We start from the raw sequence: 13546 nt of genomic DNA on the forward strand, positions 1-13546 counted from the left end.
CTAGCTGAACTCAGGAATCTTTGTTAAATCACACAGAATCCTCCAAGAATATCAATCTAACCCCTTTCACCAGTAATACGTTCGCTAAAAGGAAAAAAGATATGCTTGTTTAATCCTTAAATGAATCCTCACACCTCAACTGATGCCTCTTCTAACTTTCAGACATAAGAAAGTAGAGTGGAAATTCCTCACTTCCAGAATATGAGGGTGGGGCAAGGAAGGGAATTCAGAAGTAAAAGAAAATGTCAGATTCATCTCCTGAATTGAATGCTTTCTGTTTCTATCCTCTGTGAACTATGCATAAGGTTCTCTGTTTCATTCATGCTTTGTGCCCTTAGTTAGGATTCCAGTATAGGCATCTATAGCTGTCGTTCCTTGGTAAGGGGAAAATAATGTGTTTGGGGTTTTTTTTGGGGGGGGGGGGTGTTTAATGGGTCAGTTCATGTAGATACATATTCTTTTTCCTTTTATAACCTAGTGCTGCTCGATCTGCTGATTCCAATATGGATGATATATGTAAGCTGCTTCGAAGCACTGGGTACTCAAGCCAACCAGGAGCTAAAAGGCCTCTAAACTATCCTGAAAGTTACTTCAGTAGGGTACCCATAAGTGAAACATTCATCAGCATGGTTATTGGCCGCTTGAGATCTGATGACATCTATAACCAAGTGAGTTAATCAGTGAGTTTTGGTGCTCTTAAGGGTTTGTTAATAAAAAGGCACTTTCTTGACCCTATTGGTATATGCAGAATTTGTTCAATTTATCAATGTAAAGGTGAAGGAATACACTTCTCCATACTCTAGTTATCTTGCGCTTGGATTATTGCAGTCTCTGCCTCGCTTTGATACTAAACTCACCCGCCCCACCAACTCCCAGTTCCTCCAAAATGCCTCCTTCCTGGCCCACTCCTTCTAGTCCATCTTTAGCACTTTGTTTCAGGCATGGTCCTTCCTGCCTTCGAATCATTTACATCAAGGTAATATTTTTATAAAATCTGGCTAGCGTCTGTAAATTAGCTTGCATATTCTAGTGAGATGCAGGATGTAAAGGGCTCAGTATAGCAGATGGATGGATTTGAGACTTATGTGCCCAAGATACCCAGCTGACAGAGATGATAGCCTTATGGTATAAATGTACTGTTCTCTTAAGTGCACCATGCTAATATTTACATATGTCTTGTTTTTTCCACGTTTTAGGTTTCTGCATATCCATTACCAGAGCATCGCAGCACTGCTCTGGCTACTCAAGCTGCCATGCTGTATGTGATTCTCTATTTTGACCCTTCTATTCTTCACACCCAACAAGCAAAAATGAGAGAGATAGTGGATAAATATTTTCCAGATAACTGGGTAAATTCTATTGTTGTTCTTACAGTGCATACTGGATTTAAGCCTGCAGTGCAACTTTTATTTGAAGTATCTTTTTGAAGTGTGCCTTGCAGAAAATACTGTCTTAGAGAATAGAATAGTAACTCCGTTAGGGAGATTAGATTATACTTTTTTTGGAGCATGTTGATTGAGTAAAGGATATCCCTTGTGAATATTAGTCGCTATGAACATATATGACAGATTTCAGAGTAACAGCCGTGTTAGTCTGTATTCGCAAAAAGAAAAGGAGTACTTGTGGCACCTTAGAGACTAACCAATTTATTTGAGCATGAGCTTTCGTGAGCTACAGCTCACTTCATCGGATGCATGCCGTGGAAACTGCAGCAGACTTTATTTACACACAGAGAATATGAAAAAATACCTCCTCCCACCCCACTGTCCTGCTGGTAATAGCTTATCTAAAGTGATCATCAGGTGGGCCATTTCCAGCACAAATCCAGGTTTTCTCACCCTCCACCCCCCCACACAAATTCACTCTCCTGCTGGTGATAGCCCATCCAAAGTGACAACTCTTTACACAATGTGCATGATAATAAAGTTGGGCCATTTCCTGCACAAATCCAGGTTCTCTCACCCCCCTCCCAAAAACCACACACACAAACTCACTATCCTGCTGGTAATAGCTCATCCAAAGTGACCATTCTCCCTACAATGTGCATAATTAAGGTGGGCCATTTCCAGCACAAATCCAGGTTTTCTCACATCCCCCCCACCCCCATACACACACGAACTCACTCTCCTGCTGGTAATAGCTCATCCAAACTGACCACTCTCCAAGTTTAAATCCAAGTTAAACCAGAACATCTGGGGGGGGGGGGGGTAGGAAAAAACAAGAGGAAATAGGCTACCTTGCATAATGACTTAGCCACTCCCAGTCTCTATTTAAGCCTAAATTAATAGTATCCAATTTGCAAATGAATTCCAATTCAGCAGTTTCTCGCTGGAGTCTGGATTTGAAGTTTTTTTGTTTTAAGATAGCGACCTTCATGTCTGTGATTGCGTGACCAGAGAGATTGAAGTGTTCTCCGACTGGTTTATGAATGTTATAATTCTTGACATCTGATTTGTGTCCATTTATTCTTTTACGTAGAGACTGTCCAGTTTGACCAATGTACATGGCAGAGGGGCATTGCTGGCACATGATGGCATATATCACATTGGTGGATGTGCAGGTATACGAGCCTCTGATAGTGTGGCTGATGTTATTAGGCCCTGTGATGGTGTCCTTCTTTCAACTACAATACCCACCTGCTGAAGTAAAGAAACAGATTGATAGAGCCAGAAGAGTTCCCAGAAGTTACCTACTACAGGACAGACCTAACAAAGAAAATAACAGAACGCCACTAGCCGTCACCTTCAGCCCCCAACTAAAACCCCTCCAACGCATTATTAAGGATCTACAACCTATCCTAAAGGATGACCCAACACTCTCACAAATCTTGGGAGACAGGCCAGTCCTTGCCTACAGACAGCCCCGCAACCTGAAGCAAATACTCACCAACAACCACATACCACACAACAGAACCACTAACCCAGGAACTTATCCTTGCAACAAAGCCCGTTGCCAGTTGTGCCCACATATCTATTCAGGGGACACCATCACAGGGCCTAATAACATCAGCCACACTATCAGAGGCTCGTATACCTGCCGCGAGATGCTTTGTTTACCTGGAACATCTGCAGGTACGGCCACTTGCAGCTCCCAGTGGCCGCGGTTCACCATTCCTGGCCAATGGGAGCTGCGGGAAACAGTGGTCCAGCCTGCGCTGCTCCCTGCAGCTCCCATTGGCCGGGAATGGTGAACTGTGGCCACTAGGAGCTGCGAGTGGCCGTACCTGCGGATGCTCAGGTAAACAAACCGTCCTGCGGTCTGCTAGGGGCTTACCCTGAACGAGACGCAAACCAAATTTGGGAACCATGCCTCTACAATGATACAAATATTTAAATGGCTGGCTCTGTGTTGGAACGATCAGTTATGATAGAGCCTTTCACTTCTAGGCTGGATTCAAATCAGCACTCAGTTGTCAGTGACTGAAAATCTTAATCTTTAAGGGACATTCAGTAATTTGTGAAATTAGTCATCCTGGTTCTCATGGTTTTAGGCATGTCCCCACTTCACGCAAAACACAGTCACAATGGGCCCTAATGAACTCTTTTTTTTTTTTGGTTTGTATTCTTGGGACAGGCCCGAGGATTGATGGGGAAAATATATAGAGCTGTCCACTCATTCCTGCAGGTGATCCCACCAGGTCAGAGTGGAGGTGTTTTGGAGGAATGGTGGAGTGGAGTTTTGCTGCTACTGCCCTGTTCTGTCAATAACATGGGATTTCCACCTCCACTCAAGCACCTTACATGAGCCTAAAATTGAAATGCTCCCAGTGAACTTAATCACACTTCAGCTTCTCAGATTTTCAAAGGAGCCTAAATGAGTTAGGCACCCAGCTCCCTTTGGCTCCTTTTAAAGTCCCATCCTCTGTCTGAAACCATTGTGCCTACCGCTGTTACAAGTAACAGCTCACAATAAACTTAAAGAGCATGAGCAAAAGAGAGGTGTTCTCAGTTTGTCTGCTTTATGCATTTGACAGCCCGTTGTGTATGGTTTGTTCCCCTGTCACTTGTGTGGGGCTTTCACACAGCAACAAGGGGAATGAGGGTGGGGAGAGGGAGGAGAAACAGGAAAAGGTGATAGCAAAGTCATAGAAAATGGTAAAAACACTTTGTCTTTGATATTAAATGAAAACTGCTATAAATTCACTTTTTAAAAAACTGACTAGATTTCAAGTTGACGCTGTCCTTTCAAATGAAAGGAAGAGTCTAAGAATCATGGATTTCAAATGAAGGTGAAGAGGAGAAGAAGGATGTAGCCTAGAAATTTGTTTTGTCTGTAGCTCATCTGTACATGAGGTTGGGTACAGATTAATTATTTCTAACATTCTAATCCATGAACTACCTTGTTCTGTTTATGCCTCTAGGTGAAGAACATTTCTCTTTCATAATAAGAATATGACCACAACTTAAATGTTGTTTCTGCTTCCATCCTTAGGTTATTAGTATTTATATGGGAATCACTGTAAATCTAACTGATGCATGGGAACCTTACAAGGCTGCAAAAACTGCCCTCAACTACACATTAGATCTTTCAAACATCAAAGAGCAGGTAACTAAATACAAGTTTTATATTCATGGTAAGATTCAAGCTGTGTGGGTCTTTCACATGTATTCCATGTGTTTATTGGCACATGGATTCTCTTTCTCTAATGCATAACTCGGGTGAGTCAACATTGAGAGTGGCTTCAAGTCACAAAGTCTGAACCCTCTGTAGTAGTGTTTTCACTTTTGCAATATTTAAGTGTCTCTTCCTCATAGTTCCAGTGTTCTGAGTTGAGTTCATAGCTGCTGACAGCCAAGATCATGTTATGCAGTGCTCGGGATGCTTTTCTCACCAAGGGATTTAGTCTCTTGTTGGGAGCTGAGCAACTATGCTGAGCAGAGAATGTGTCCCTCTGCTAGAAAGAAATTATCTTTAATGAAATGTTTGTAACCATTAGTCTGCAGAATGGTTAAAAAAAATAAAAGTATACTATAGCTCAAAGTTGGCTGCTCTTTTGTGTTAAATTACTTTCATGCGCTTGGAACTCTGACTTCAATGGGATTATCCATAGGCTTAAAATTAATCACATGCCAGATTGAATCAATGGCAGTGAAGTTCCTAGTGGGCTGTTCAAAAGCACCTATGCACCTGTCTGAATGTTTAGATACCTACATATAAACATCTGTCCCAAGATGGAGCCCCCAACTATCATGTGTAAGAAATAATCGCCTTGATATTAAATGAAACTGCTATAAGGTCACTTTAAAAAACTGACTAAATTAATATTTGAAACATATTTTTCCTTAATCTGTTAATACAGCCAACAACTGATTTATAGCAAATATTTCCAATTCTAGAGTGTATTTTATTACTGCTTTGTTCTTTCTAGTGGATGGACAGTAAACTTTTCATTGTCAGCTGGGTGGTTCTACCATTTTTTAGGTAAAATTTTTGAAAGTGTGTAACTTAGGAGCTAAAGATCCAGGTTCTTCAACCACTTAGGCATTTTTGAAAACATTGTCCTTCATGTATAGGTCCTCGGCTCTAGATGTTGGATTGCATTCTCTCACCACTCAATTACAAAGTCTGCCATGAACTGTGTTCCCTGGCCATCCCCAGAAAAACTATGTGGATAGTGAATTTACAGTATCTGTTACTTGACTCATACTCACTTTGTGCTCATGCAATGCTGCACATAGTAGATAAATGATGTTTCCTTGTTCCATATTGATGAAAGAATTGTATGTTCAAAGGCAAGCCGCTATGCTGCTGTCACAGAGCGTGTGCACACTCAAGTTCATCAGTTTCTCAAAGAGGGCTGTCTGAGGGAGGAGCTAGTGCTGGATAATATTCCCAAGCTGCTCAACTGCTTAAGAGACTGCAATGTTGCAATCCGTTGGCTGATGCTTCACACTGCTGACTCGGGTAAGGCTATGTACTGGGCTTTTAGTACAGAATTCTGTATGTTAGATGATGACTGGAACTTTTTTTTAATTTAATTTTTCTTCTTTTGCATCATGGAAGACAGTGGAGTTTCAACCATTGCTTTCAGTCATTTGCAGAAGTGGTCCTTTACTAACCGCTTTCTTGAAATTTCAGCTGAGAATAGCATCCATGTCACATGTTTATTCTTACAACCAGACACAGATCTAAAAGCTTTAATGTGAAATCATGATTCTGTGGAACTAGTCCATGCAGGTTGAACCAGATGAGCAGGGAGACTGGCTTATTTCTTCTGCTTTATCTTTAACAAAGTACCATTTTCAGGGTGTTGCATCAAACTTTTTAATGTCATGGTATCGCACATCATTAGAAACCAAAAGTTTTGTTATGTTTGTACAGTATCTCGCACCAGAGGGCTTAAGGCTCTAGGTATTTTTTTTTTAAAAAACACCTAATAGTAATAATGCGTCTGCATCAAAAGAACCATCCCTGCCAACAAATGTGCCTTTTGTAATCTCAGCAGAGCAAACAAAAACTGATTGTACCTTGAGACTCAGTTATATTCTCAACTACAGATAGCCCCTCCAAGTCCGGGGGTGAGGTACACTGGTGGAGCACCAAGGGAAGCTTCCACTGCCATTACTCACATCATTCTTGTTCGGTGGCAAGTTGGAGGGTATCCGTCCCTTCCATGAACAGAAGTTGCTCCAATAAGATGTTACCTCACCTACCCTGTCTCTTCCAATCTTTTCAGAAGCTAATATTTGTAAATAGGCTCATTTCTAACAGCATGATGCATTCTCCAGTGGTACAGAATTTTTGTCCTTCCATTTGCAGCTTGTGACCCAAATAACAAGCGTCTCCGTCAAATAAAGGATCAAATTCTAACGGATTCCAAGTACAACGCCAAGATCCTTTTCCAGCTTCTCTTGGATACAGCACAGTTTGAGTTCATCTTGAAAGAGGTAACATGTCAGTGACAGCTATTTTTTTAAAAATTATTTCCCCTCAACTGTGACATAGTGCTGAGGAACGGGCATTGAATGCTGATAGAACAATTACAACTGTATGATCCGCTAATATCAGCAAATGAGTCTCCTGCTTGTTGACCTGGGTTTTCAATCCAAGAGAGGCAGATTCTGCAACTTGGAATTGCCTTGTGCATGTCTCTCTCAGTGGTTGCCAAATTTCATTCTCAGCCAACACACATTTGCTAAGCATATTGGTTTATCTGACTGATAACTGGCGAACTAGAAGCTGACTAGGAGAAGCTGCATAATTCTTATCTTAGTGTATTTTCTTCTTTTAGGCTTTATTTTAACCAAAGGACAATTGGGGCTGATTATGCAAAGAGCACTCTAGTAGGAAGTCACTTACACCTATATAAAGTGGGTATAAAATACAACTATTTTGATTTGGTAGTATTTTACACTCCCAGCACTGATTCAGGAAAGCATTTAAGTGCATGCTTTCCTGAACCCCAGTTTCCCTTTACATAGGTATGAATCTTTACACAAGATGTAAAGCAATGGGGAATCAGGCTCTCATAGTATTTCTGCAAATACAAAATTAGTAGATCTTTCTGTTAGTGACCAAAAAGTCAACAGTACATCTGACGTAAGCACACTTTACCATACAATGTATCCAGCATTTTTTTTTTGTTACATAGCTGCACTCAAAAACAAAACAATGTAAAACATCAGCGCCTACAAATCCACTCAGTCCTACTTCTTGTTCAGACAATCGCTAAGACAAACAAGTCCGTTCACATTTGCAGAAGATAATGCTGCCCTCTTCTTATTTACAAAGTCACCAGAAAGTGAGAACAAGCATTTGCATGGCACTTTTGTAGCCAGCATGGCAAGGTGTTTATTTACCAGATATGCTAAACATTTGTATGCCCCTTCATGCTTTAGCCACCATTCCAAAGGACATGCTTCCATGCTGATGACACTTGTTAAAAAAATAATGCATTAATGACATTTGTGACTGAACTCCTTGTGGGAGAATTATGTCCTCTGCTCTGTTTTACCTGGATTCTGTCATGTTCTAGCAGTCTCAGATGGTGACCCAATACATGTTGTTCATTTTAAGAACACTTTCACTGCAGATTTCACAAAACACAAAGAACAATAGAATTGTTTACAATATCATCTGAAAATGAGAACAGGCATTCTCGTGACACTGCTGTAGCTGGCGTCATAAGATATTTACGTGCCAGATGCACTCAAGATTCATATGTCGCTTCATGCTTCAACCACTGTTCCAAGTGAGATTTCTAAAGGTAGCTACAGCACTTAACCCAAGGTTTAAGAATCTGAGGTGCCTTCCAAAATCTGAGAGGGATGAGGTGTGGAGCATGCTTTCAGAAGTTTTAAAAGAGTAACACTCCTATGTGGAAATGACAGAACCCAAACCACCAAAAAAGGAAATCAACCTTCTGCTGGTGGCATCTGGCTCAGATAATGAAAATGAATATGCGTCAATCCACACTCTATAGATCGTTATCAAGCAGAACCCATCATCAGCATGGATGTGTGTCCCCTGGAATGGTGGTTGAAGCATGAAGGGACATATGAATCTTCAACGCATCTGGCACCTAAATATCTTGCGACGCCGGCTACAACAGTGCTATGAGAATGCCTGTTCTCACTTTCAGGTAATGTTTTAAATAAGAAGTGGGCAGCATTATCTCCTGCAAATGTAAACAAACTTGTTTGTCAGAGCAATTGGCTGAACGAGAAGTAGGACTGAGTGGACTTGCAGGCTCTAAAATTTTACATTGTTTTTTATTTTTGAATGCAGGTTTTTTTTGTACATAATTCTACATTTGTAAGTTCAACTTTCATGATAAAGAGATTGCACTACCATACTGGTATTAGGTGAATTGAAAAATACTATTTAGTTTTCTTTTACAGTGCAAATACCTGTAATCAAAAATAAATATAAAGTGAGCACTGTACACTTTGTATTGTGTGTTGTAATTGAAATCAATATATTTGAAAATGTAGAAAACATCCAAAAATATTTAAATAAATGGTATTTTATTATTGTTTAATAGTGCTATTAATCATGGTTAATTCTTTAATCACTTGCCAGCCCTATTTAAAATTGAATGATACTGCAATTTGCATTAGTGCCAAATTCATAAACTGAAGGTTTCATTTTTCAATAGATGTTCAAGCAGATGCTGTCAGAAAAGCAGGCTAAATGGGAGAGCTATAAAAAGGAAGGGTCTGAAAGGATAACTGAACTTGCTGATGTCTTTTCAGGAGTTAAACCTCTTACAAGAGTGGAGAAAAATGGTAATTTAAATTAAATGAATAAATGGAATGAGCATGTTTTTGTATTCTGGGGGTGAAGGGAGAGGTAATACTGAAAATAAATGTTTGAGATATTAATCACAGGAAAAACTTTCTCCTTCGTTGTTGTGAACCCAACACCATATAACCAGAAACTGAAACAGTCCTGGCTACTTTCGCTATAAAAACATAGCATAAAGCAAAACCTAAACAAGCAGCATCATTTGGTAAATGCGTTTGTAAAGCCTGAAATAATTAAAACAAAGACAATCTACGTTAGTATTGGTGCTGCAGCTTACAAATTAGTTTAAAATATTATGTGAGACTTTTATGTTGACAATACCCCTTTAAAATCACATGTTGAGATTTTAAAAGTAAAATGTAGAATCTTAGTTTATTTACTATATGTTTTAGAAAAGATTAATATTTTTAGTATTAAAGGCAAGTCATGTGTTTTATTAATCAGATCTTCAGTTGTGTTTGTGGGGATTAAGCATCACTAACTTAAAATTTTCCTTTTTCCTGGTTAAACAGAAAACCTGCAGGCTTGGTTTAGAGAGATCTCCAAGCAAATAATGTCTTTAAACTATGATGACTCCACTGCAGCAGGCAGAAAAACTGTACAACTGATACAGGCATTGGAAGAGGTAAAGACAGGGACTTTGGAACCATATTGTGTAGCATCTTTGGAAAACACATTTGATAAGCTTATGTTGGTCTTTCAACCTGATGGATCACAACATGCTTTGTAACTTAAACCCCTTATACAAATACAGGCCCCGATTCTGAATCCGCTCCATATGATCATAAGAGTTCACCTTTAAAGATCTGATTGCAGGATAAGGGCTATAAAGGAATCAATTTTCTTCCCATTAAGTTCAGTAGCCTTTGAGACAAAATAAAACTAACGTTAAACAGTACTTGGTAGTGCTACATAGTTTAGGAAAGGATGTGAAAATCCACTTGAAACTGCATGGGGAAATTTAGGAGGCAAAAGAGAAATATCCATATTAGAATTTGGCCAGGACACAAGAGCAAACAACTTTTACCCATTTTTTCAGGAAGTAAGACACTTCAGCATGGTGTTTCAGAGTACTTCCAAGGTATTTAGGCACTTGTTAAATGAAACTGCTTCCTTGGTGACATTCCAAAGTAAGAGAGGGTTTTGATCAATGTTGTGTGTGTTTTAGCAAGAAAAATATTGTAAACTTAGTGAATCTTTTTTGTCAAATCGTCTGAGGAGGAAAGAAAAAAAAGACGAATGGAGACTTTGTTTTAACACAGGTCCAAGAATTTCACCAGCTGGAATCTAATCTGCAAGTTTGTCAGTTTCTTGCTGATACCCGCAAGTTTCTCCATCAGATGATCCGAACAATCAACATTAAAGAAGAGGTCTTGATCACCATGCAGATAGTTGGTGATCTTTCTTATGCTTGGCAGTTAATTGACAGGTATGTTACCAGGGTTTGTTTGTTTTTAATTCAATCTTGTGTTCCTTTTATTTAATTTCATCCCATTTATCATTCTTGAAGTATGTCCTCTTCCATTCAAGAGAAATTGGATGCATGTAAGTTCCTAACTTCACACAAAACTTGTGAATGCTGTTAACTCTTGCAACTTGTTCTAAGTAGCAATGCCTAGGGCCCATTTTATGAGGTGTTGAGCAGTCAACTCCCGTTGCCTTGAATGAGAATTATGGGCCCTTGTTGGGCTTGTTTCTAGGAGAGGGTTACATGATGTTACAATTTTGCTATCTATTCTTAACCCATTATAACAGCCTTGAAGATTAAAATGGACCAAGGTTTAGCCTGTTAAGTGGATTCCAGATAACAGGGATACAGATTTTTCCCCGGGTTGTTTTGCTTTGACCAAAAACAAATGGACAAATCATGGTCACAAGAGTATAAGTGGCCCATCGCTGCACTGGGTGTTACTGAGTGTCTGACACTCTCTTATCTTGTTGCACCACTTACCTTACATTGACTGACTGAACTGTTGCCCCAAAAGGCATCTCTGTTGGCCAAGTTCATTCGTGGTGTAACTCCACTGACTCCATGTGCAGTTTCTGCATCAGGCTGTGGTACAAGAGAGAAATAGTTTGAGATGATGAACCTGATATTTTAACTTTTTTTTCAGCTTCACATCTATCATGCAGGAAAGCATAAGAGCCAGCCCATCAATGGTAACTAAACTCAGAGCTACTTTTCTAAAGGTAAGCGTGAATGAAATGAATGACTCCTACTTTAGCATTGAAGATATACCAACAATATGATTCCATGTTTAACTCATCTGTTAGTTAGACCTTAGCATTTATCTGTATACATGACCACTCATATGTGACCATACGTGTTTAGATGTGAATAGTTCCGATTACCATTACTTTTCATAGATTAATAAAATGACTCAATTTTTTTTTAAATACAGGTTGGACATAATTTTATATATGGAATACACCCAGGCATCGTAATAATTATTCATATTAATAATACCTAGTACTTTCATCAATAGATTTCAAAATGGGGTCAGTCTCATATTCCCATTTTGCAGGTGGGGAAAAAATGAAATGACTTGCCCCACAGAAATTAAATGACTTGCCCTCGGTCACCCAACAGGCCAGTGGCACACCCAGGAATAGAACCCTGGTCTTCTGAGGTGAAGTCCAGTGCTCTACCTTCTAAGCCACACTGCATCCCTAACAATCAGTCCAATTATCTAGTATCATTAGCTGGAGACATTGGTGTTTTTAGTGAACACAGGTGTGGCTCTCTGTGCAGGAACTAGAGGAGGCTGAATGTATGATGGCAGCAATGTTGCCGATGCACTTAACCTGCCATAAGGCAGATCTGACATCAGTTTAGAAGGATTCATTTTCACCACAGTATTAAGAATGGGAAATGTTCTTGATTGAGGAAAATGAATACATGGGGCAGGAGGACGAGACCATAAGAAAATAAAATGCTTTATTCTGACCGTGATCTGCAAACCACCAAAACAAGAACAAAATAAATGTAGGGTCATCAGCTTCAAAAGTGTTTTTTCTTAAAAGATATTTTAGCAGGAGAAAATGATGTTGGTGTATCATTGCTTTTTAGCAGGAGAATGACAGCTTGAATTCTGGATTTTAGAGGTTCATGAGGAATTAGAGATTTTTAAATTGTATATTTGGTAACAGAATCTCAAAATGAGGCAGTTAAAGTTTTATAAATTTTATTTCTAGCTTGCATCTGCTCTTGACTTGCCACTGCTTCGTATTAATCAAGCAAACAGCCCTGACCTTCTCAGTGTATCACAGTATTACTCTGGCGAGTTGGTTTCCTATGTAAGAAAGGTATGCATTTGTTGTAATTGTTTCATTCCTGAATTGCTTTTGCTAATACTTAAGAATTATCCATTGAGTCTGTGTCACTTTCTTCTGTGAAGGTTCTGCAGATCATTCCAGAAAGCATGTTTACTTCCCTTCTCAAAATTATAAAACTTCAGACTCACGATATTATCGAAGTACCTACTCGGCTCGACAAAGACAAACTGCGAGATTATGCTCAGCTTGGGCCACGATATGAGGTGCAGTTAAACTTCAGAATACTGAAAAGTACAATTTATAGCAGCCAAACTTAGCCCTGGTGTAAGTAAATGCAACTCTATTGAAGTCACCTGTTCCCACTAGAGCTGGACTTGTCCACTGAGTAAGAATTTAAGTTGACTAGTGTTGGAATGAGTGAATCCCAGATTTCCTGGCAACTAACTAGTCATTTTTGTTCTATTGAAAACTCATAATAGAAAGGTTAAAAGTATGGATCTCTGTAGAAGAGGGGAATAAATTAAACTGTGGTGGTTTAAAACACCTCAGACACTCAGGTTAATTTTTGCAGACCTGAGGAAGAGCTCTGTGGAGCTCAAAAGCTTGTCCCTTCCACAAACAGAAGTTGGTCTAGTAAAAGATATTACCTCACGCACTTTGTCTCTCAGTTTTCAGTTAATAGGAGTCACCAGCATGAAAAAACCCATCACCACTGGTCACAACAGAGAGGTTAAGGACTGAATGGGCCATCAGGACTAAGCTACCCTCTGGCCCTCAGATGTGAAGTCAAGATTGAGGCATGTGGACGATGTGACATAGAGAAACTTGTGTTGCTATTTGGATCGAAGCTGTTCTGTGGATAGAGGACTTAATTCTCCACTGCCAACAGTTTGGCAACTTTCACAACACTAAAATCACTTTCTTTAAAATATAACTATAGATAAGCACTGTAATATACACTGTGTCCTTCAGAGTAGCAGCCACGTTAGTTTGTATCCGCAAAAAGAACAGGAGTACTTGTGGC

General features: G+C 39.5%; 1 protein-coding gene across 14 annotated transcripts in view; it reads left to right on the forward strand.

Moving 5' to 3' along the window:
- The window catches only part of WASHC5 (WASH complex subunit 5), a 71016-nt gene that overhangs the window by 8206 nt on the left and 49264 nt on the right, over positions 1-13546 (forward strand). For all 14 annotated transcript variants that reach the window (XR_013635284.1, XM_078851422.1, XM_073330147.2 and 11 more), the window contains exons 6-16: positions 479-668; positions 1197-1349; positions 4432-4545; positions 5733-5904; positions 6760-6887; positions 9098-9227; positions 9759-9871; positions 10509-10675; positions 11361-11436; positions 12442-12552; positions 12645-12785. Coding sequence is in view for 13 of the 14 variants with exons in the window: in XM_078851422.1 (XP_078707548.1) it covers positions 479-668; positions 1197-1349; positions 4432-4545; positions 5733-5904; positions 6760-6887; positions 9098-9227; positions 9759-9871; positions 10509-10675; positions 11361-11436; positions 12442-12552; positions 12645-12785 (1495 nt within the window). In the remaining variant the exon portion in view is untranslated. The remainder of the gene's footprint in view (positions 1-478; positions 669-1196; positions 1350-4431; positions 4546-5732; positions 5905-6759; positions 6888-9097; positions 9228-9758; positions 9872-10508; positions 10676-11360; positions 11437-12441; positions 12553-12644; positions 12786-13546) is intronic.

The sequence above is a fragment of the Lepidochelys kempii genome, chromosome 2, assembly GCF_965140285.1.
Source record: "Lepidochelys kempii isolate rLepKem1 chromosome 2, rLepKem1.hap1, whole genome shotgun sequence".
Lineage (NCBI taxonomy): Eukaryota > Metazoa > Chordata > Testudines > Cheloniidae > Lepidochelys > Lepidochelys kempii.